Source organism: Strix aluco, chromosome 2, assembly GCF_031877795.1.
Source record: "Strix aluco isolate bStrAlu1 chromosome 2, bStrAlu1.hap1, whole genome shotgun sequence".
Lineage (NCBI taxonomy): Eukaryota > Metazoa > Chordata > Aves > Strigiformes > Strigidae > Strix > Strix aluco.
In genome coordinates, this window is record NC_133932.1 from 72,780,675 (window position 1) to 72,803,538 (window position 22,864).

At 38.6% G+C, this 22,864-nt stretch overlaps 1 protein-coding gene across 1 annotated transcript in view; it reads left to right on the top strand.

The window, feature by feature from the left end:
* The window catches only part of COL4A1 (collagen type IV alpha 1 chain), a 131,284-nt gene that overhangs the window by 60,968 nt on the left and 47,452 nt on the right, over positions 1-22,864 (top strand). The window contains exons 3-18 of the mRNA XM_074815317.1: positions 10,729-10,818; positions 10,906-10,950; positions 12,529-12,573; positions 12,683-12,745; positions 12,847-12,900; positions 13,046-13,072; positions 14,405-14,488; positions 14,601-14,663; positions 15,712-15,747; positions 16,296-16,337; positions 17,872-17,961; positions 18,578-18,613; positions 18,762-18,821; positions 21,245-21,289; positions 21,462-21,515; positions 21,995-22,036. Coding sequence (XP_074671418.1) covers positions 10,729-10,818; positions 10,906-10,950; positions 12,529-12,573; positions 12,683-12,745; positions 12,847-12,900; positions 13,046-13,072; positions 14,405-14,488; positions 14,601-14,663; positions 15,712-15,747; positions 16,296-16,337; positions 17,872-17,961; positions 18,578-18,613; positions 18,762-18,821; positions 21,245-21,289; positions 21,462-21,515; positions 21,995-22,036 — 876 coding nt within the window. The remainder of the gene's footprint in view (positions 1-10,728; positions 10,819-10,905; positions 10,951-12,528; positions 12,574-12,682; positions 12,746-12,846; positions 12,901-13,045; positions 13,073-14,404; positions 14,489-14,600; positions 14,664-15,711; positions 15,748-16,295; positions 16,338-17,871; positions 17,962-18,577; positions 18,614-18,761; positions 18,822-21,244; positions 21,290-21,461; positions 21,516-21,994; positions 22,037-22,864) is intronic.

Genomic DNA, 22,864 nt, shown 5'->3' on the forward strand with positions numbered 1-22,864 from the left:
ACAGCTGAAAAGGCATTTTCGAGAGATGTTAAAAAGGATTTACATATCCTTTCAGGTATGTATAACACCTGAGAAGGTTTTACAGAATAGTAAGTAAATTGAGGTATGGACAACATAGCAAATTTAACCTAAATGATGAAAATAATTATTAGCTTTCAGTAACAGGCAAAATCTTCTGTATCATCTTTCACAACAGAAGAAGAGCAAAATTAAAATAAAGCCAAGGGAAAAGCAACTTAGACTCCCATCTGGAAAATCATGTTTCTATCCCTCAGAATATTTAAGAGTAACTAGAATGGCAAAACCTACCCATAAATTTTGTAGCTCTTAAAGAAAGCATGTGACAGCTTCCACTGAAGTTCAGCTGGAACATTTTAAAATGTTTAGATATGCCAACAAAAATAATTCTCACCAAGGCTTGTGTCAAATATCAGTGTGCACAGTCGAGGTAAATATACTGAGTTGAGCAAGTGAGTGAACACAGACACTGGCATCAAATTGGATGTCCTCTCTTTTCTCATTCGACACTGTTGCTGACTGTAAATGGATGAAACAAAAGTATTTAATGGCTAGTTAGCAGAATACTAAGAGCTTTGGGGCCTTTTGGTGACCCTTAGTTTTGTTAGAACAGTTTGCTGGACTACCAAGCAAAGACTGAAAGACTGCAGTACTACAAAACAGATGAATTTAAGTAGTAGTAGTGGAAGGGAGGGACTCTAGTACGGGTCTAAAGTGCCCCCTGACTCTGAGGTCAGGAGTGAGTTAGGTAAAAAAAAAGGGAAAGAATAGCAAGGGACAGAGAAGCCAGTGCTGCTGCCAGCTGTGTGCAGCACCTTTAACGAGGTTTGCGAGTTAAGGATGTGATTGCAAATCTTCAACTCAAACTTAGTTTGTCTGAAAATGTGGAGACGGAAGCTGGAAATTCAGCAAGGACACACTCAGCCTCCTAAAACTCCTCCAAAGGGATCTCTTTAGGATGTTCTAGGTATTAAATGTAATTAATTTGTATCAATGCCAAAGCATGGGAACTGACGGACACTTTACCTCAGAAAAAAAAAAAAAGGATCGTGTTTGTAAAAAAAATAAATCTCCACATATAGGCAAAGCACAAGCTTTTGATGGCAAAACTGCCTTTGCACGACACCTCTCCCCGGGCCCAGGCAGCTCGCAGGAGGCTGCCAGCGGGAGGGGAGCTCGGCGGAGCCGGTGCGAGCGGCGCCGCGGGAAGAGCCGTCCCGTGTCACTCGCACCCTCCCGCGTCCCACGGCTGTGTCACTTCCCGCGGGCTCCTCTGGGTGGCAGTCATACATCACGGATTTCATTTATCCTGGCCTTTTTCCCTTTTATTCCCTTTTTTTTTTTTTTTTTTTTGTCAAAATGAAAACCCTAAACACATCTACTAAGCAGTAAACCAACTTCTGGTTGGCATTCACTGACAATGATGCTGATATCCTCCACAATGTCAAAGTAAGGAAAATGTTTTCATTATTATTATTGATTATTACATCTTTGTTAATTTAATTGCTTTAGGCTGAGCAACTCTGAAGGTACTACAAACAAATTATATTGTAGTGCCTGCTCTCCAATGGATCTGGCTGAGTCAAGAGACACTGGAGATTAAACTGAAGAAACACTGATTTACACTTTTGAGGCACAATGTTATCAGCCTTGTGGTATTTTCATGATAAAAAGTCAGAAGCCAGAATATTTCGTCTAGCTTTTGTGGAAATATATTTTACTCCTATGCAACTTTCAAAATGTTTAAGACTTTAGAAAGGCCATTTCTCGCCTGACCCAAAAAAGCAGCTAGAATAGCACTGTCTCAAATAGTACTGTCTGTCATGTACTCACTAAGATATGAGCTACTTCATTATGAGAATTTGATTGCAGTCTGTACTGTCTAGGACCAGCTGCCCATGTTTTTACTATTTATGGAAGAGATTATTTTCTGTAAATATGTGCATGACAAACCTTTGGCAAGAGAATAAAACTTGCATGTAACGTCATGTTTCATTCCAGGTCTAGAATCTGAACAAAAATAAATTTAAAAAACCTGAAAAGTTCAAGACCTTTTTTTTTCTGCTGTTTCATCTTTAAATGTGAGCCTTTAAACAATGCCAAATGCAAACAAATGCTAAATAATTTTCACTAATGAAGAAGGAAGGGCGTGGAGTATTTTTACCCCTTATATTCTTGGACCTTCAACACTGGAAGTGATTTAACACAATGTGCAATAAAACAAAGGAAGAGTTATTCAGGCGTAATGAGTTCAACAGATGATTAGAAGGGGTAGGAAATATAGTACCCTTTTGATTCAACCTGTCTCCAGGTGATAGAATTTCCTTTTTTTACGGTGCAAACGCATTTGTCCTTCAGACGTCCTCTTCCCTTGTGGTTCTTTGACTTCTTCTATTCCCCAGGGTGGCTCTAACTGATGGGAAGAGGCTACTTGTGTCATGTTTGATTAAAAAAAAAAAAGTTTGGAAAACCCCATGCATACCTTTGGTAGAAGGTTTCTCTGACTTCCTCCTGAAACACTGTGAGCTCTGTAGGGTGTTTTTTTTTTCAAAAATCAACAAAAGTATAAACATAAAGACAATGAACCACATACCTTGATGTTAAACTTCCAAGCTTTGTGCAGACAGACTTCCACAGCTGAAAATAAAGTTCACTTGCTGTCTATTGGCTTCTGCTATATGTTAGTCTTGTCTTCATATTCCCATCCTTCATATAGAATGCCCTCAATCGTGCTTTGAGGTAGACTATTCCTGGCTTATACAATGTTCAAACTAGGAGTCATGCATGTTGTCTTCTGTGAATGAATGAAAGGTACATGCACCTCACTAAACTTCAGTGAGTTTTTCTTATTTTTTTTTTTTTTTTAAACGGAGGGAAAACAAGCAAAATGATATTTTGCTGGAATTACAAATATGTCCCTCCTCAGCATCCTATCTACTTCTGGATCTGTAACATTTATCTACACTGCAGTCAAATATCACACAAAAAGTACATTGGCCAAAGACATACAAATGTCAGGAAACATGGGGAGTTTAAGTTAAGCATGTACACGGCTCAGGAAATCCTGAAAAGTGAAATTTGGGCAACTCCATTTACAAAACTGACTATCACAGTTGGAAAATGAGGAATAACTATGGGGTGAGCAAGAAGAGGAATTATATGAAGAAGGCTTGGTAAATTATGTAGGGAGGGGCCATTACTTACAGCTGGTTTAACCGAAATTGTACGATGCTGATAGGCAACCAGTTGCTTGACACTAATTAAATGGAGGCTGAGTCTGTAGCCATGACTGACTTTGGAATGTTAATTTTACTTCACTCAGCTTATTTTACTTCTTATTCAGTTTCTAAATCAAATTCAGACACACTGTATATCCACCCACTTACTTGCACACCAACTAAGCACATACATACTGATATGTAGAGAAAAGGATAGTCAAAGATCGTTATTTCTATTTTTATACTCCTGGGAAGCACTTAGCAGCTTTCTGAGGAATGCTCTGTGCAGCCATGAAATATGCTGAAATATGCTCTCAGTCTAAGCATTCTTTTGTATTTAGGGGGCAGAGACACAGGCTCGGTCCTTGAACCGTAAACCTGAACAGCTGTCTAATTAAATGTTTATACTGATAGATTCACTATTGGGGGTTTGGGTTAATTTTGTATCAAGCTGTATGGATTCCCCAGTGTTGTAAATTTGTGAGGCTTGGGAAAGGATACTTTCATAGTAGGAAGAGTAATCCTTTCAGGGAGTGTAAAACCAGAGCTGAGTGAGATGCCATCATTTGGTGATTGGAGTGGAGCTTCTGCCCCTGTGTATATGAACCTGCCTGGCACTGGCTTTTGCACAGTGGGTGCTTCTCAGTGTTCCCACTTTGTAGTGCAGCCTGAGAGCTGATTTAGCTGTGGGACCAGACTCCCACAGGTAGAAGTCATGGGGGAGGAAGCAAAGGGAGAAGGAGATGGCAGAACTAGCACCGTGGCAGAGAGGGCATGACTAGAGAGTGCTGTTCCCCAGCGGCTGTTGGAGTAGCTCTCTGTCAACATATGTGTCTGTGTATAATGTAGAGCAGCCCTGGTAATGCTTGAAGGTGTGCAGGGGACTCATCCAGTCCACAGCCAGCCTGACTGTGGAGCTCTGCAGGTGATGTAAAACTGTCATGGCTGTTCCTTCTGTTAGTCATGCTAAAAATGCTGGAGTCATGTTTCCATGTGAGTGAGCTTCCTCAGATGCCTCCTGGCAGTGCAAGAATCCAGATTTTTCTGACTCTCCCCTCTTCTTTCCCCCCCTGACCCCCTCTTCTATTCTGAATACTGTCAGGAACTCAGCCCCAAAACTTCTGGGTTAGCCAAGATCTTTACAGAGCTCCTACACAAATTCTTTGCATGTCTTCACAGTTATGTTTGTGTAATTAATTACTCGTTACTCGTGTGGCTCCAGAACTGTATAGCTATAGCACAGATAGATTCTAGTGCTGAAGGATGTCCAGTGGGAATTTTGTAATGTTAAGCATCCTTAGTGCATTTGAGGACACTTGCCCTGTGAGTATATAGCAATAATTCTGTTTGACTGATATCAACTTCACACTTTCAATAAAATACTGAAAATGGTAAGTGCAGCTGAGGACAAACAGATGATATTTATTGTACATGTTTATTTTAATCCTGAAAGATATTCAGGGCTGGTGCTCCCTCTGGTGGCTAAAAATACTTTTAATAAAGAAATTGATATTCCCCACCTCTATGTCTTTGCTAATGTAACACTGAGCCACTTGTAATTCTGTAACACGTTTGAAAAAGTGTGGAGGGAAACACAGAGACTTGAGAGTGCTACTCAGATTGGACTATAGTGTTTCCCACTGTGCAGTGTAATTACTGGTCTAACACCTTGAAGCCGATTCACTTGAGCGCTCGCAGTTACATCAGCTGAAGCAACAAATACAGAGAACAAATTCACCTCTCATGTGGCTTCGGATGGTCGAGGTAGAAACCGTGTAGTGCATTGCAAGGCTGTTGTTCATCGTTGTAGATTTTGCAAGGTCACATTGGCACATCAAGGTGTGATGAATGTTTTGGATGGTGGGTTTTCTTGTTAACAGTTGCACCTAGGTCTCAAAATAATTTTTTTCACAGGCAATGTTTGAGACTGTTTCTAAAATCAGACTGAGGATAAGAGAAAAATAGAAAAGCATGCTGAATTATCAGGCCCTATTTCTCTCTTTTTAGAAACTGCATCCTCAATTTGCATCCTGAAGCAGTTGCTTTTCTTTGCCACACATGCCCTTGGTGGCGTTTCAGTTCAATGAACATAAAGTTTTGGGAAGAGGGGAGCATGTGTGTTTACGAGAGAGGAAGTCTAAGCTTATAACGACATTGAAGTCAGCAGCAACACTGGTCTGAAGATGGCTTCTCTGGCAAGGTCAAGTGTTTGTTGGCTCCCAGCTCAGTTCCTCTTGCAGCAAAGGCACAGCTGAGGAGCACTGGTGGATGAACTCCAGCAAACCCCACTGCGCTGGTGTGAGAAGCTGCTTTCGCTGCCTTTCCGCCCTGCGTCCTGGATTGCTATGTCCTCCTCACATTGGGTTTGGCAGCTGCCTGGCCACCTGATGAGCTCCTCAGCTCACTGAGGCCAGAGCAAGCTCACTCGCTAAAGAAAAGTGAGTAAGTTTAGTGAGCTGAACTGGTGTGGTGGAGACTGAGGGAATCATATCAGCTGGTATAAAGAAGGGTGAGGTGGCACTATCCCTTGAAAAGGAGGAGGAGAAGGATCTACCTTTGCTGGGTAGATCAGCTCAGCTGCCTTTTGACATCTCTCCCTAAGACTGAGTTTTATGCCTTTTTAACTGAAGGGCTGACACGTGTCTGTCCTGCCGTCTCAGCTGCAGTGCGATCACTGGCAGAGGCAAATGAAGCATCTTTCAAATGGCTTTGGGAAGATCTGCACATTGTTATTTACCACGCGCCCGAGTCTCTGGAGAGCCTGAGAACATTATATTTGTACGGTCCCAGACACCCTGTGAGCCCGCACTTCTGGAAACAGTTGATTTATATCCATGTTACCAGTCTCTCAAGTCTAAAATCTCTCAGTCCAGCAGTCCCTAGACAAAATAATAGGGGAAATAATTTATAATGGGGTGATTATTTCCTCCCCCTCAGCACTTAATTTATTACATCTGTATCTTCTGAAACTACTTACTTCATGTGACTCTTGCTTAGCAATCTGCAGTTGTTCCATGTGCAAACAGCATTTCATGGCTAATTTGGAAGGGTGGGTGCCAGAAAAAATATCAGCCTATGCAGGTACGCTTTTAAGAGGTTCACATCTGTTTAGAAGTCCATTCAATTACTTTTAATTTGAACTATCTAGTGCAAAGGTATTTGGATGCATTTCACAAAAGCTGGGCTAATACAGGCACCTTACTTATTAAATGAATGCAACAGTGACTGAGCACTTACTGTCTTTTTACGTAGCACCTCTGCATTTTCAGCAGCTGAGTGGCAGAATATTCATACTTGTGAGCTGAGTAATGAATTCTCCTTTGTGCTTCCTGACAGTTTGCATTGAATCAGCAGAGGTACAGATGACTTGGTTACATCTGTTTTAATTTCTGAGTCTCATGAATTGATTTGTAAGAAGCAGAAGCTCTTTCAGTATTACTTGCCAAGATTTTGCAGCTGTGAATATTGGAACTTGAACAATACATAGCCCTTGTAGTCAGAGTCTCATGCTCTTCACGCATTGCAGCTAGAAATCTCAGTGCTGAGTGAAAAATAAGTGGGGTAGCAGCGGTGATCTGGTGCTTGCCGGTTTATGTAGTGTGGATGCTTAATGAGTTGCAGCATAAATGTAGTGCAAACACTGGCTGTTGGCTGGAACATTGAATGAAGAAAGGAACGGGGCAGGCAAGCAGGGAAAGGATGCTGCTCAAGTATTTCCTTGCAATGCAAGGCATCTTCAGGACATGCTTATGTCTGTTCTGCACAGCAAAGTAAGTGATAGCTTCATCTGAGCCTGAAGTTCCAAATAAGCCACTTTGGGTAGGAAAGCTGCAGTACAAATGTTGCTACCCCATTGATGTCTGCAGTCTACATCTACTCATAATATTAGGACATGTGGAGCTCTACATTCACATGACTTTACAGCTTCTAGATGGCACGGTTTCTGTACTCTCTTGTTCAGTGTAGATACTTTGAGAATTTTACTTTAGTGTAAAGTTTATTAGAGTTTTAATTTAGTGTAGTTTCACTGATGCCAAAACAAAAATCTCATGGTTGGAACTTGGTACTAACTGGAGCAGGAGTATTGAAATAAGACCTTTGTTCCTCAGCACTGCTTCTTTCCTTCCAAGTTTTGGCACACTAATTTTCTAAGACTGTTATACAAAGAGGCAATCTGATACCTGGACTAAAGAAAGGGACTGGAATTCAGGAGAAATGCCTAGGTTTGTTACTGGGTCTTAATGGAACAGGTTGTCCTAACTTCTCTGAGTTTCTGTGGATGGCATGGAAGAGTAAGGTCCCATTAACTGTGTAACCTGAGACAGCACAGTTTGGGCTACTTACCCAATACTTTGGACTACTTACCCCAAACTTACTTTGCAGTAAAATCAAATGGTAAGGCAGAGCAGTGGGAGAGATGTAAGCAGTGTGTAGGTCCGTGTTCCCCTGTTAGAAAAAGTGGCCAAGGTGGCAGGTTACATGAAGAGACGGATCTGGCAGCTCTCACACATGCGGTGACCTTTTTGTTTCTTTACTTCCCTCTGGCAAAAAGATGAGCTCAGTTCCAGTATTAGAAACCATGAGTCTGCAATATTTGGGACAGTACAGCCCTCCACATGCTCAGGAGTTACGCTTTCCAGACCTTGGGACATCCAGTAGCTTGATTGGATGTCCAGAAGTCCTGGACAAATAGCCAGTTATTTTTCTTGTTGGCCTAAGAGTTTAAGTCAGTAAAATAAAATGTTTCTAGAGAAACCTGGATGTATCTTAGCTCGAAGTGACTTGGTATGGTCTCTGCTCTGCTCCTGCAGCTATGTTTTACCCCTCAGACAGGACAGCCTGGGAGGTTGAAGAGAGCCTTGAGAGAATTGACTATAGTTGCCTTGGAAGTGCAAGTTTTTCTTTATTTCAATCCTTGAGTTAACCTCCTTGGCAAGTTGAAGTAGTCATTACCTTAGTGAGTGATTTACAGGCACGTTAAGTCCCTTTTACAGTGCCAGAACTGTCTTAAGGGAACCTTAGACTAAGTGAAAATCTGATCTCAGTTTTATCTTTCCTTAAGAATGGAGAAAAGACTATTTCCCTGTGTTGCAGGATGCAGTGGTTCAAAGTGTGTTGAAGTCCTCAGATGGACAGAACTCCTGAGTGCAGAAAGCATTAGTCGTGTTACTCATGACTTATATTTCTCCGTGGGTGTCAATCTTGCTTTCTTCTCATTTGCACATGTTGTCCTTTCCTTCAGCAATGGAAAACCCTGTTGTATGTACTTGAGTGTCTTCTCCCTCCTTAGTCCATCTCCCAGCAGGTCATGAGAGCAAGTGCCCAGGGTTCAATGTGAAATCCTGGTCTGAAGTAACACAACATCTGATTTTGTAGAAATACACTTGTTCCTGCAATGCCAATTAGCCAGCCAAAGAATGGGTTTAAGAACCTCAATAATCTGTTTAACATTCCAGATAGCTTTCAGATTTTTTAATTACTTCAACACTTATTCAGAGGTCTGGATCCTGGTAGGTTCTTCCGTAAAATATTTTTCAAAACAGTTTTAGTCACTTTAGAACTTGGACTTTGTACCTCTTACAACTGACCTAGAAATGTATTTCTTCAGCTGTTCTGCTGTTTGCTTTGTTTTGCTGTCTTTTGTGGTCTAACACACTGCCTCAGATTTGGGTTATTAGCAAACTTTATTCTCAAACCACAACAAATACTGGGGAGTAAATAGAGGACATCATGCAATTTCAAAGAAAAACTGATTGTTTGCCTTAGAAAGTACCATTTTATTGAAAAATTTATTTTTGTGGGAGGAAGGAGAGGAGAAGCAGCAGGAGAATTTTTCCTGGCAGGAAATTTTAATAAATGACTTATTTTGATTTCACTTTCTCATACTCTTATCATGTCAGTTATAGTTTTCTCCCTGCCTTCCTCCTTGGCCTTGCTCTTCTCCTCTCTTCTCCTTTGTTTCTTCATCCTGACCAAGGAGCTAAAAAACAACATCAACCAAGTAACTCCACAAATCTTCCAATTCCTCTCACCTTCTGAAACTGTAACTAACATCATGTCTGTGGGTTTCCTCTGCCTGCATATTGTAACCTTTGCTTTGCAAGATGCCTGTTACGTACTTGAAGAGTGAGCTCTCCAAGACTCAGATGTTCTTCTTTTGTGTGCTCAGTCCTCAGCTGACCCATGCAAGCGACCAGCATACTGCTGGGAATCTTTGTCCTGAGCAAACAGGAGAAAAATTTCTTGCTATTCACCATCCTAAAATCCAAATACTAAATTGTTTGTTAATTGCAAATAGCAATCCCACCTCTCACTGTTTTGCTGAAATTACTTAAAACTTTGGATAGCTTCTTTTTGTATGTTTTGAACCTTGTTGATTTTATTTTCTTGTAGGTATCCTTTGAAAATTGGTCTGTGTTTTGAGTTTCTAAAACTAAAGCTAAAAACCATGGTTTTTAGCTGTTGTCCAAACTTGTATACCTTTTCCTTTTTGCACTTGCTCACTAATGTTTTATTCATCCAATATTCCCACATTTTTTGGACAATATGAAGTGTTTCTGTTTCACACCACATCTTGAAAGGACAGCTCTGGTTACTTCCTACATGGAATGTTTGGCTTTTGATTTGCTTGATTTGCTGTTTTCAGACCTTGACATGTGTGATTTTTTCTCTCTCTCCTATGTGTAAATTTTGCAGCCTTTATTCAGACAGTGTCCCTCTTGGTTTCACTGGGAGTGGAAGTATAGTGAAATATAATAGCTGCAATATTCATCTAGAGTGTGGATGGATTTTCTGCCTCTAGATGTATCTGATTTAAAGTCATTTGGGGTTGTAGGGAGAGGAACAGCACAGAAAACACAGGTGTCCCATACAGTATTAAAGAAGAGCCTAAAAGGTGACACATACAATCTGTGTGTTCAGCTTCTTGGGAAGATCCTGATTCTTGAAGCACTCTGTCTCTGAACCACCCTGAAATTCAAGACTATGACAAGCCTGGTCTCCAAAATCTGCTGTTGTGAATGATATATAAGAAGAGGAGTGGTATTGGCCGTTCATAAAGTCGTGACTGAACAGTGATATTTGCACTTTTCAGGAATTTAATTGCTGATTTGGGGTGTTAGATTTTCTACCAGGATTTAGCTGTATCTCTATAGGAATGCAGATAGGTCTTGTTAGAGGGAAAGTGGCCTTCCTGATCCCAGGGGTATAAACATGCTATGAACAGTCCTATCCAGGGAGACAGAAAAAAGGTTTCATTGACATTCAAAGAGTCCTTTTCTATTATGCCACACTCGGCCTCTGCCAACCTATTACTGAACCAGAAATATTTGTTTATAATAATTCTTTCAAATACCAACATGAAATGTTTGCTACCACACATATCTTCTTATCATCTAACAGGTTTCTTGAGCACAGAAACAGGGGATATATGGGTTGCTCAAGGAAGCAACTTCAGTTGTTTAGTTTCTAATGTGTTTTCTTCTTCCAACAGGGAGAAAGAGGCTTGCCGGGACTACAGGGTGTGATTGGGTTTCCTGGAATGCAAGGACCTGAAGGTCCCCCTGGGCCACCAGGGCTTAAGGTAAGAATTTAAGCTTTACTATTTAAAACATTCAGATTTCCCTAAATTGTCCCTAGGAAAAACAAAGCTATCTCTTTTCCTTTTCAGGGTGATACTGGAGAACCAGGACTGCCAGGAACAAAAGGAACAAGAGTGAGTTCTAACTTACTTTTTTGCAATTCTGATGTCTATGGGTTTATATACCTTTAACTCTCCATGGCTGCCTGCAAGTGCAAGACGGGGTTAGTCTCTTCTTTGAGTTAGTCCATGTCATCCCCTTGTGCTGCACAATAATTTCAAAATTCTTGCTTTTGCCTTTGAAGTTCTTTTTGCATTGGGCAGACAGTGGCTTTGTCCATTTGCATTTTCACCTGTTACTTACTACTGAATCAACAGCACTGGTTTTAATATGCCTTTGATATCTTTCTGACATACCAAGAAGCTTTTTTCCAGCTTGAATATGAACCAACCTTATTACCTCATGCAAAATTCTCCTATATGTTTGCCGTCTAACCTCCTTGAAGCGCTCCAGCAAAGAAGCTGACACACCCTTAAGCACATACATGTTAAAAATGTGCATAAGCTGCAGAACCTAATTAAATCCAGGGACAAAGATCTCTTGACTTTACTAGAAGAGGCTCTGAATATCCCTGTAACCTTCCTGCTGTCATTTCTGTTTAATGTGGCACTTATTTTAGCACATCATATTAGCCAGGGCCATGTCTTTTGGGGTTTTATGAGGTGTCAAGCTCATTCCTGAGCATTTTCATGTTTCATAATGTAATGATGAAAAGGGATTCAAATGACTTGACCAGTAGTGATGCATACATTTTCAGCTATACCCTCTTGTCTGCAGATTTTCAAAATGCCATCTCAGTTTTGTTCTCTATTTGCCTGCAGTTGCTGCAGCACACAGAATGTGCTGAATCAACTGCAGTTTCTGAGCTTTACAGAAGGGGTATTCTGCTAGATCAAGAAATCCTTATTTCAGTCCATGATGTTCATGATACCCTGGGGTATCTGAGTGTTAATGTAAATTGGCATCTCCTGGCAAATGTGTTTGTGTGCTACCGTGCAAGTAGACTGTATTTTAGCACTCATAAAGTTTTGGAAGATGCAAATATACTGTCTGAGCACAGGATTCCCATACATCTTTTCTGCTTCATAATACATGTATTAGGAAATACTGCATGAATAAATAAGCTGGTAGGATGAAAATGATGTGGCAAGTCAAACTCCTGATTCATTACACTAAAAGGCTGTTGAAGGAGAAAGAGTTATCTCAACCTGGTGGGTTTTTTGGTAATGAGGATGAATTGATACACTGATGTGGAATATGAAAGATAGAGAAGCATTTTTACAGTGCATTAACATCCTCTTCTGCTATGAAGAGGTGCCTACAGTAAATTTAATTTTGGGAACAAAGATTAAGAGAAGACAGCACCTCTGCCTTCCTTTTTACCTGTACATAAGGCTCTAGTGTAGTTCCTGTTGAAGGAAATCCATATTGCTGCTTAAAAAGTTAAAGACATAAAGACTTGCTTTAAGTTATTGATTACTAAGGTGCCACATTTGAGAGGTTTTGAAGATTAGAGATATTTTGTCACAGAAGTTTAAAAGAAACTGTTCCTTGTTTCTTGACTGTCACTACTGGAGATGCGACTCGGGCTGCAGCTTGTCATTGCTGTTCTGTGGGTTTATCATTTCAGTTCCTGTTTTTGTCAATTGCAGGGCCCCCCAGGAGCGTCAGGCTTTCCAGGAAACCCAGGCCTTCCTGTACGTGTGAAGTATATGTATTTTTACAAGTAACGTCAAAGTTTTAATTGTGACATCTGACCTGGATTATTGCTAATATTGCTAATTTCTTTACTTTCTTTTCATGTAGGGCATTCCTGGACAAGATGGCCCTCCTGGTCCACCTGGCATTCCAGGATGTAACGGCACAAAGGTGACACTTACATATGTTTATAACAGCATCTCTGTATTGAAATAAAAACAGCCCTCAAACTTATGTTCCCTAAACAAAACCAATTTCTCCTTTCCCCTTAGGGTGAAAGAGGTCCAGTAGGTCCCCCAGGTTTACCAGGACTGACTGGGAGCATAGTAAGTAGATTCTTTCATGCTTGATTCACTTGTTTCAACCCTGATTCTTGAAATGCAAATATGACTATATGAAATGATATAGACTATAAGATGTAAAATATACAATACTGAGGAACAATAATATCAAATATGTCTTTTTTCACAGGGACCTCCAGGACCTCCTGGAATGAAGGTACATTTTACTCTAAGTGTGTTCATAGCCTGCTTCTAACAATAAGAACTAGGGTGAACTCTGCACCTTCTAAGACTAGCAGTCTTTACTTAAGGACTGAAAGATTATACCACCATGTTTCACTTTGTTCTGCAGTACCACTAAATAAAGACTGTGGGGCAACCTCCAGTTAATAACAACTGAACATATGTGTTGCTCCATGCAGGTCTTAAAAGTGTAAGTATTACATAGATTACAACAGAAAAAAGTAGTGCATATCATTAATTATGTATAATACAGTAGCCACCCAATTGTGTATAAAGATTTAGATAGATTTTATGGTTCAAACATTTGTCTTGATATTGACATTTCATTTATCTAAATAGTTTCACATAGATAACATTTGTGGAAGAAGGTTATATAGCCCACAATATGAGGAGCATCCAAACTTACTAAACAGTTTTCATAAAGAAATAAATTAAACTAACTAGGTATCTGAGTGCATTTTGTGAATTGGAGAATGAAATATTGAATGTCAACAGAGAGCTTTTGCTCTTTAAAATGAACAGATATAATTTGGAACTGTAAGCTAAATATAAATCTAAATGTAATCTCAGATTTTAATGACACAACTACCTGGAGTTGTAAAAGGTCCTTTTCTCTTTCTCTCACATGGGAAGAACTGACTTAGTCTATAATCACTGAAGTACTCGAATGTTTCTTCTCTAGGGATGTATGCATAGATACACAACTCTAGAAATAAAATCACTTACAATATTGCAACTTTGTACAAAAATGCAGGAAAAATGGGATCTTTTGCTATCAAAAAAAAGAGACAATAATGAAGTGGATAACAATCAGAATCGTTTTCTGAACTAAGACAAAGTGGATTCCTTTTCTGAAGAAAAACGATTCCATAAATGGCTTTTATGTCAAAATTAGGTATACGACTGAAGATCTCACCCTGGAAAAGAGATTGTGAGGTTATCGCTTCTCTCAGCAGCCAGGTCTGAAGCTCCAGTTGTGTGGTGACACTGTAGTAGTGATAGATTTGGTGGGAAAATCTTTCTGATTACCCATTACAGTATAGGAAATTAGGGTATGAAGAAAGATTCAGTACTGGAATCTCTTCAGGTGGCTTTAAAAGGCATTTGGCAATTAAGGTCTTAACTTTTAACATCTCTTGCTATGTTTCAGCTGAATTAAAAGAAGTAAGGTGACTTTTTTAAAGTTGGCTTTCCAAATGATTCCAAACTTTACATAGCTCCAACTTTCCTCTCAGCTCAATATCAGTGTTTTTGAATGTATTTGAATGGGTGTTCAAGTAGTATTCTTTTCCTTTTCTTATTATAGGGAGATCCAGGTGAAGTGATTGGTCTTTTACCTCCTAGTGTGCTAAAAGGTGATAAAGGCTTTCCTGGCCAACCTGGACTACCTGTAAGTCTGAATGATGTTTGAATAGCAGTGAGCTTCAATTAAAATTTTATCAGTATCATGAAATTACAAAATAAACATTACTTTTTAACTATGCCATTTTAATTTTTCATAGGGTCCACCTGGAACTCCAGGGTTTCAGGGACCAGTGGGTCCACAAGGGCCTCCAGGAGATCCAGTAAGTTTCCTCTCATGGTGATTTGTACTTTACTTATAGAGCTATATAATAGGAAAGTTCTACAAGGTGTGTGTAGCCGGTGTTTGGTGGGATTTGGTAAAGATAACCTGTGGTTCCAGGCTTCATGTTTAGCTTCCTGGACTCTATCATGGCAGGAATGACTGAGTAACATAGGTTTTCAATAGCAGCTGCTCCTACAGTCATCTTATCTTCTTGCAGGCTTGGAGAGTATTTTTGTGTGGGAGGGGTTGTAATACTTATTCCTCCTTTTCCCTCTTTCCTCACTTAATTTATAGAAGATAAACTACAAACCTAGCAGCCAGATCTAAATCAATAAGTTTACTGAGGTTGTTCTTATGAGCAGCCACAGTAAGTAGTACTGTGGAAAGCAGGATATCAACTGTCTCTTATGGTAATTGCCAAATGCTGAAAGCATTTCAGCTATTTGACATTTTGACAGGTCTAACAGATACCTTCTCATCCTGCACTGGATGCAGGTAACACTAGCAGGGATCAGTTATTTCCATCTGGTAAAAGTCCACCCAGTGTTTCTGTGTTCAGTGAGTATTAAAGTTCTGTATTAAAGGGAGCTGGGTGAGATTTCTTACCCTTCTGAAGAAAACTGAAAATGATGTAAAGGAAAATTGTAGTACAGTTTAGTCAACATTTGCACTTGCTGATGTGAAAAAGAACAATTTTAATGAAAGAAAGGTGAGGAGTAATATTTAGCATGCAAAACTGAAAAAAAAAAAAAAGCCAGCAATAAAGTTATTTTACAGTGCATACCATAAACTTTTTTTGGATTGTCTCTTGTCTAGATGCTGATTAGGTCCAACACTCTTAAGTGAAAACCAAGGTCTGATGAGATATCTTAGACAGATTCTGTTTGTTTTTATTGTTTATTCTAAGTTGTGAGTTATGCACAGTAGCAGAAAAATACATCTTGGTTTAATGGAAACAATTGCATTTTTGGTGTCTTTATAAAAGGTGTCATTATTCCACCTAGTGTACTGTATACATATATATGCTAAAATGTACTGTCTTGTAGGGTCCCCCAGGGCCACCAGGACCCCCAGGCGAGAAGGTAAGACTCTTTCTATTGTAAAGATTAAGTCTATTTGTTTATTTATTTGGCACACTAGATCCCCAAAAATCTGGAAAGTAATGGTCCTAAAAGAGTGGTTTTTTTACAATTTGGGATCTATTTTAATGTCTTAATGGGCATCATAAAGAGAGATTTTTAACACATTTTTTAGGGGTTTTTTCAAACTTGTTTAGATCTCACTTGATCAAATCAGTAGTAATTACAACATTCTATGATTATTTGAACTCATAAAAGTGCCAAAATTTTCACTAAAATGATGTAAAAAGCATACTGACAATAAAATTAGCTGATAAATTTTGTTCTATCTATTTTATTCATGAATTGCTGTGACACAGGACTTAAACAGCAGTGAGGTTAAGGACATAATCATTTATTTGTTTCACATGTGCATTTAGAAGACATATTCTGTCTTTTATCTCCTCTCTTAACTTTTTTTGCTGTGTACAAAATACCTTCATACGAGTGTATGTATGCATGTATGCACTGCTGATGAAAATTGGCTAAGTGTGTGTAATTTATATTTTCAGGGCTACATGGGCTTGGGCTTTCAGGGTCCCAAAGGTGAAAAGGTAAGTCTCTTGAAAACTTCTAGAGAATAACTGTCAAAAATGTTCTTGATATTTTTTTTAAATAAACTGTTGGAATCAATCAATGGAGAAGAATACTTGAGTAAATCTGTAACTTACACCTAAATGAACGAAAGTCATGAATGGTTACAGACTTTGTTCATGATGATGTTATACCTGGTCATTAATTTTGGTCATTATCCTGTTTTCCAGCTGTGACTAGTACCAACTACTTTAGTTTGCAGTAGGCAGATCTGGAAACATTTACTCTGTATGTTAGGACTCATCATGAGATTTATTTGAAATTGATTTAATTCTGAGCGATAAGATTTAATGTGCTATCCAAAATTATCAGAATTAACTGTGGTAGGACTCCTGAGGGCCTGTCTTCCTTAGTTTGGTTTGATCTACTTTTGAAGCAGATCTTTCAGCTGTCCCCTTTTACTGTGTCTTGACTCAACCAGGAGCAGTTTTCAGAGCACACAGACTGGTTTACTTTTGAATGAAACTAAGCCAAAAGATGTGCTTTGGGATCCCATTTATTCTCTTAACCAGCATCAAATGGGAGGCAAAACATGTTAGGTGTAATCTGTTAACTCTCCCACTGAGAGGTCTAGGCTAAAGTGCCTTATGTTGTGTTTTCAGGACCAAGAAATACATGCAGTCATGGGTTATTTGGTAAATTGAGAGTGTGTCTGAGCCCTTCTCCAGAAGCTTCTCATGAGTGTCATTGACAGAAGCCTTTTGGAGTATAACTTCAGTGCAGGTTTTTTATCCACCACCTTATTTATGTATTTTGAGCCACACTATTCCTAATGGATAGAAGTTTTTTGGATGTGACACATTGTTGAAATTAGCTTGTTATCATAAAATTTCTTGAAAAATGTTGGTCATAGATGTGGAGATTTCCTGGACTCCTCAGGTTTGTCTTTCACAAAAAATTAGTGGTATTGCTATGCATTACTTCTTGACAGAAATGTATCAAGCCTTTTTGAAGTTGTTTTACTGTAAAAGAGTGCTTTTGCATTATATAAGGAGATGAGATTCTGACACATACATAGTAAAAAAGTATGATCCACAGTTATCATCTTGAAGTTCGCCTTTATTGACAGTTGTAAAGCTGTAGGATATTGTAAGCTTTGACTAACATTTTCCTTCAGGCATCAACTTTCTGCACCTGACTTCTTTCCTTCTAATCTCCTTCCTCCTAAAGGGGGCACTGAAAAGCTTTTGTACTATTGCAGTAATTAATTGGATATGTTCCTGATAGTTGGTATTACTCAATCATCACCCTAACAGGAGATTCAGAGATCTTTCTTGAGGGCAGTCTCTGTCTGTCACCCATTATACAGTTGTGTCTTCTATAACTGTATGTAATCCTTCCTCTGACTGATTTTGCTGAAATAAGAATTTAAAAAAAACATTTCGCTATATTTTTAAAGGTGAGTGGTAGTTTTTAATGTTATTGGTCTTAGTAATGTTTGTTCTCAGTGTGAGTACTGTTTTCAATAGACTATCTTGAATTTGGTGTTGACAGGGAGAACAAGGGGTAAGGGGCCCCCCAGGCCCCCCAGGACCAGCACCACATATGAAAGAAAAAGGGAGTGAAATCATAAAGGGAGAAAAGGTGAGACCTTAAATGATTAGTCTTGTTGTACTCTTCATTAAAATATGATCAATAGGAATTAGCAAGCAAAAGTAAAACAGGAAAAAGGCAATATTAAGTCACCTAGAGCCAGTTTTTCAAAATTTTCTCCCTGTTTTACTTCATGAATGAATTTTGATTGTCTTCTAGATGTTTCTCTGAAAAATATATGATAAGTGATAAATGCATAAATAATTGCATAAATAAGTAATCCATACAGCAGAGGACTTTCTGAGGAAGGAGGATTGATAAGCATAGTCCTGTAAACACCAAATATTCTAAAAATTTGAATTAAGTAGCATATACTGGCCTTTTCATATATAGAATGACATTCATGGAATCTGAGTGCTAATGAATTTTTCAATTATTGAATTAGGCAGTCTAAGCAATATATATTAGTATAATAAACTAGTTTAATGGATTCACATTTTGTGTTTGTCTAACTTCTTGCACATCTTACTCTTAGGCGTAGTTCTTGAAGTGGAGAACAGGGTTAAATGTGCTTTTGCTGACATGAAGAATTAAATGATTTACAACCTAAATGAATAATGGTTAATATTTTCCTTACTAATCTAATTTTTTTTAATAATTTCATTAGGGTGATCCAGGTGAAAAGGGTGAACAGGGTACCGCAGTGAGTATTGTGTAGACTTTTTTTTTATTACTATAAAAATTGTGAAGAATCTGATAATAGTCCTGAAGATCTTTATAGCTATTTGATAAAAGCAAGTTTACTTTAGAATTTGGCAGTATTTTTAATCTGGTGTGTATTTATTTTCCAGGGATTGCCAGGTTCAGGTTTCAAAGGAGAAAAGGGTGAACCTGGGAAGCCTGGTCCACGTGTAAGTATGCTCAGCATTATCAATACTATAATTACAGTTGTATTGTTTCCATAAGGTAATGAAGCTTAGTAACCATTAGTGAAGCAGCAAATTTGGTATATTTCAAACAAGCAAATTTTGCTGTAGGACAGGTGTACAAGTCAAGGTAGTAATAACATACAGTAATATTAGTACATAACGTACTTTCAGATAACTAAAGACATCTAACAGCAGCTTACAGTGCTGAAGGCAAAGGCAAGACTCCCATTGATCCCAACTGAAGCAAGATTAAATCATTCCAGAACAGGAGGAAAAGCCAAGCAAAACAAATCACTCTTTAGGGTTGACTTTAGCTAAACGGAACATGTTGAATTTATTTCAAATATTCTTACTTACAATCTACAAAATAAGCCTGCTTAACCTAAAGGTACCATTTCTTACAAAGAAGATGAATGGAGCAAAAAATTTAGATGACTGAGATATGTTCACTTGCTAGTTTCTAGCCTGACTGTAGATGCTTGAGGCCATAAGGTCTGTTACATTTCCTAGTCTAACCTATATTATAGTCTTATCCATACAACTTCTGCATGAGTCATGCTATATCTTTCATAGCTGAACTGGTAGCTAAAACATATGTTTTCTACATGCAGATGTTTCTAAAGTATTGTTTCTCAAATTGTGGGTCTTCATAAGATGTTAGGAAAAGACCCAACACTTCCATAGGCATTGAATTATACTTCAATCTGAAAAAGAGAAAATCTCCCTCTCTACTGTACTTCAAGGTCAAATGTTCTGTCATCCTTTCAGTAAAGATATGTGATGGGATTATCTTTGCTATCATGTATGTATGTAGTAAAGGAGGACTTGAAAGCTGGAGTGGAGAAATGCTAAGGAAATTGGAGCATCTTTGAATTGTTCAGAAATATAGATTTCAGATTCTGCAGAGTTCCCTAGACAAAGTTTCTAAGATATTTTATGTATGATTGTTGCTGTTCAAGGAAATCATAGCTATTTCTGAAATTAAGATAAGACTTGAAAGATGAACAGATGTTAGGATCTGATATTCTAGTTTCATGGAATGAAACCATATGATTAATTCCAATCACAGTTTACATTTGAAGACTCTCCTGACTTTACAGATCATATTTTTAATTAATCGCTAAAAATTACTTGTAACCCTGCTTTATAAGATACCATAGCTGCACACTTTGGTGGTGGTGGCCTGTTACACATTTGGATTATTTTTTAGACTGGCTTGTATGCACTGTTACTTTGTGTATTAAGTATACCATTTTCTTAGGTTTATGGGACATACTCATATTGCTTAAGATACGCATACAGTTGTGACACCAACTAAAAGCCAGCCTCCAGTGGATATTAGGCTACAAGCCTAGGTGCAGTCCCTTCATCGTCCATAGGAAGAGGAAGGGAATGGTGAGAAGTAGGTTAGTCCATCTAGGTCATTTATCATGTACCTCTTGATTACCTCAGGGAAAGGTAATCCATTCTGTAGGCTAACACGGTGGTCCAATAGTGAATCATTTTACTTTGGAGTAGGGAGTCTTGGATTCTAGGTTACCATCCACCTTGTGATTTGAAATTATAGCTTTCAATTTAGAGGAAGTGGGTTTTTACCTCTAGATTACCATGCGATCTGATACAGGGCACTCTCCAAGCCTTCTGCTGAAACTGAGCCACCAAACATCAATGAATAAAGGTTTTGTGAGGCTGGATAGTATATATATAGAAAGGGATGCTATGAAAGGAAAAGTTTCTGGGTCTGGTTCCAGTTTCCTGGGCTGTTGATATATTTTGTCTTGAAGCCTCCTTGACTGGGAAACCCATGTTATTCCTGGATCTGGGAACAGATTTGCAGGATTTTATTTAATTCTGCAGCTTGTAGGATGTTGAGTAACATAAGCACTAGGCATCCACAATTTGCCTGCTTTGTACCCTCTTGTGGTGGTTTAGTCCCTGCCGGGGTCTGAGACCACGCGGCCGCTGCCCCTCCCCCACAAAGGGAGTGAAATACAAAGCCCCGATCTGAGATAAGGACAGGTTTAATACAACAGTGCAACAGCAACACAACAAACAACAACAATAACAGTAAGAATAACAGTAATAACAATGAACAGAGCAAAATATCTACCAATACAGCAGTGAGAAACGCAATGGCATAACACACGTGTTAACCAACCCGTCTCGCTTCGGCGCCAGGATGTGACATCAGCATGGTATATGAATAACCCAGCTAGAGCTTCCACCCCACTGCTGGGGAAACTTAACCCTATCCTGGCTAAACCAGGACACCTCTGCACTGTTCGCATACATCAATTAATGCATTTCAGTAGTGATTGTTTTGTTCTAGTGTTTCATCCATCGTATTTAGAAATTGCATGTTTGTGGCCATCCATTTAAGCAGAGTGGAACTTGGTGTTTTACAGGGAAAGCCTGGAAAAGATGGTGAACCAGGACCAAAAGGAGAAGCCGTATGTATTTTACTGAATTTCCAGTACTGTTTCTTACATTCAAAACAAAGAACTGTCTGTGTATTGTAAGTGGTTGAAGTTTTCTAAACTTCTGAATTGTTTACTTTGATGCTGCCAGGGCTAAGATGCAACTGTAGTTGTCTTTTCTGGTTTTGTTGTCTTCTACACACAGGGTTTGCCTGGTGGGTTTGGGATTCCAGGACGACCTGGGGAGCCTGGTACGAAGGTGCGTAGCAGTGGGCCTTTGCTTCCCATCACGCAGAATGAGGAGTTTAAGAGCTTGTATGCAGTGTTCATAGATGCGCATTAAATCAATGAATGCACATAAAGCAATATTAAATTAATGTTACTAAGTTGTAAAGTCATCAGTCAGAGATTAGGAAAAGTCAAAATTAAGGTAGTTTAGGTATCTTCAGTTTAGATCTCTTAAATGAATTGATTAATGCAGGCTTTATTTTCACAAGCTCATTGCCCAGTCAGCATATGTACAAATGGACTTTCCTAAAAATTCCAGTTTCTCTTTATATAGTGTAAAGCAGTACAGGCCCACAAACTAACTGCTTCCTGCTTATTATAATGGTCCAGACACTTATCATTTGGAAGTTGTATGAATCTGTATCAAAATGTTCATTTGCTAAGGAAAACCTATTTTGTGGGGAAGAAAATCTGATCTGGATTTAAAATGTAAATTGTATTTTGGTTTAGGGTGACAAAGGTGAACGAGGTTTTCCAGGACCTCCAGGAAGAGTAAGTAAAATATATTCTTGTTTTATTTTAAACTTAAATGAAAAGATAAATTTTGTGAAAGTCAAAGTGCTGAGACGAAGGGAAAAAGAGAGACTATGCATGTTCTGATCTCATCCTAATCAGTCATGTCCTCATTTTTTCTTAATGGAAACAAAAGTTGGATACAGTTCTTTTACGTATGTTTGAAATTTGGGAAAGGAACTCTCAAAGCAAATGAATTGCAAATGTTTTGGACTATGAAAATGATAGGCATTGTTAATCAATACAAAGTATCTGAAAGAGAGTTCAAAAGAGTAAGTCTGTCAGCTTTGCAGTCTGTAATTTTTTTAACACTTCAGAAAAAATATATTAGTCAGCAACAAATAGATCATTGATGGTGGTGCTGCTTCCCCAACATGGGGGAAAATTCCCAATGTCTACTAATTTGATTTGAAAAATTGTGCGTACTTCCTGAATATTTTATTGTAAATGTTAGTATCCTATATGTCAAGCTCAGATCAAAGTTAGCAGAAATTTTCAGAACAGAATATTTTAAAATTAAAGGTAATACAAACCTAATGGGTCAGTACTTAGATCATACTGAGGTTTCTTGGCATCATTCTTGTTCAGAAAGGTGCTATAAAGCTCTCCACTTAATCCTACTACTGATATGAAGGAATTTTGGTAGAATAGGAAATACTTATTTTCTCTGGTAATTCCTCAGCAGCTACAACCTTCTCATAGCAGTTGTTATATACCGCAGAAATTGCAAGTATAACCAAAACTGCTCAAAATTGTTACTACAAACCAAAATGGCCTCTGTTCAATCAGGTCAAGATGGGGGAGATA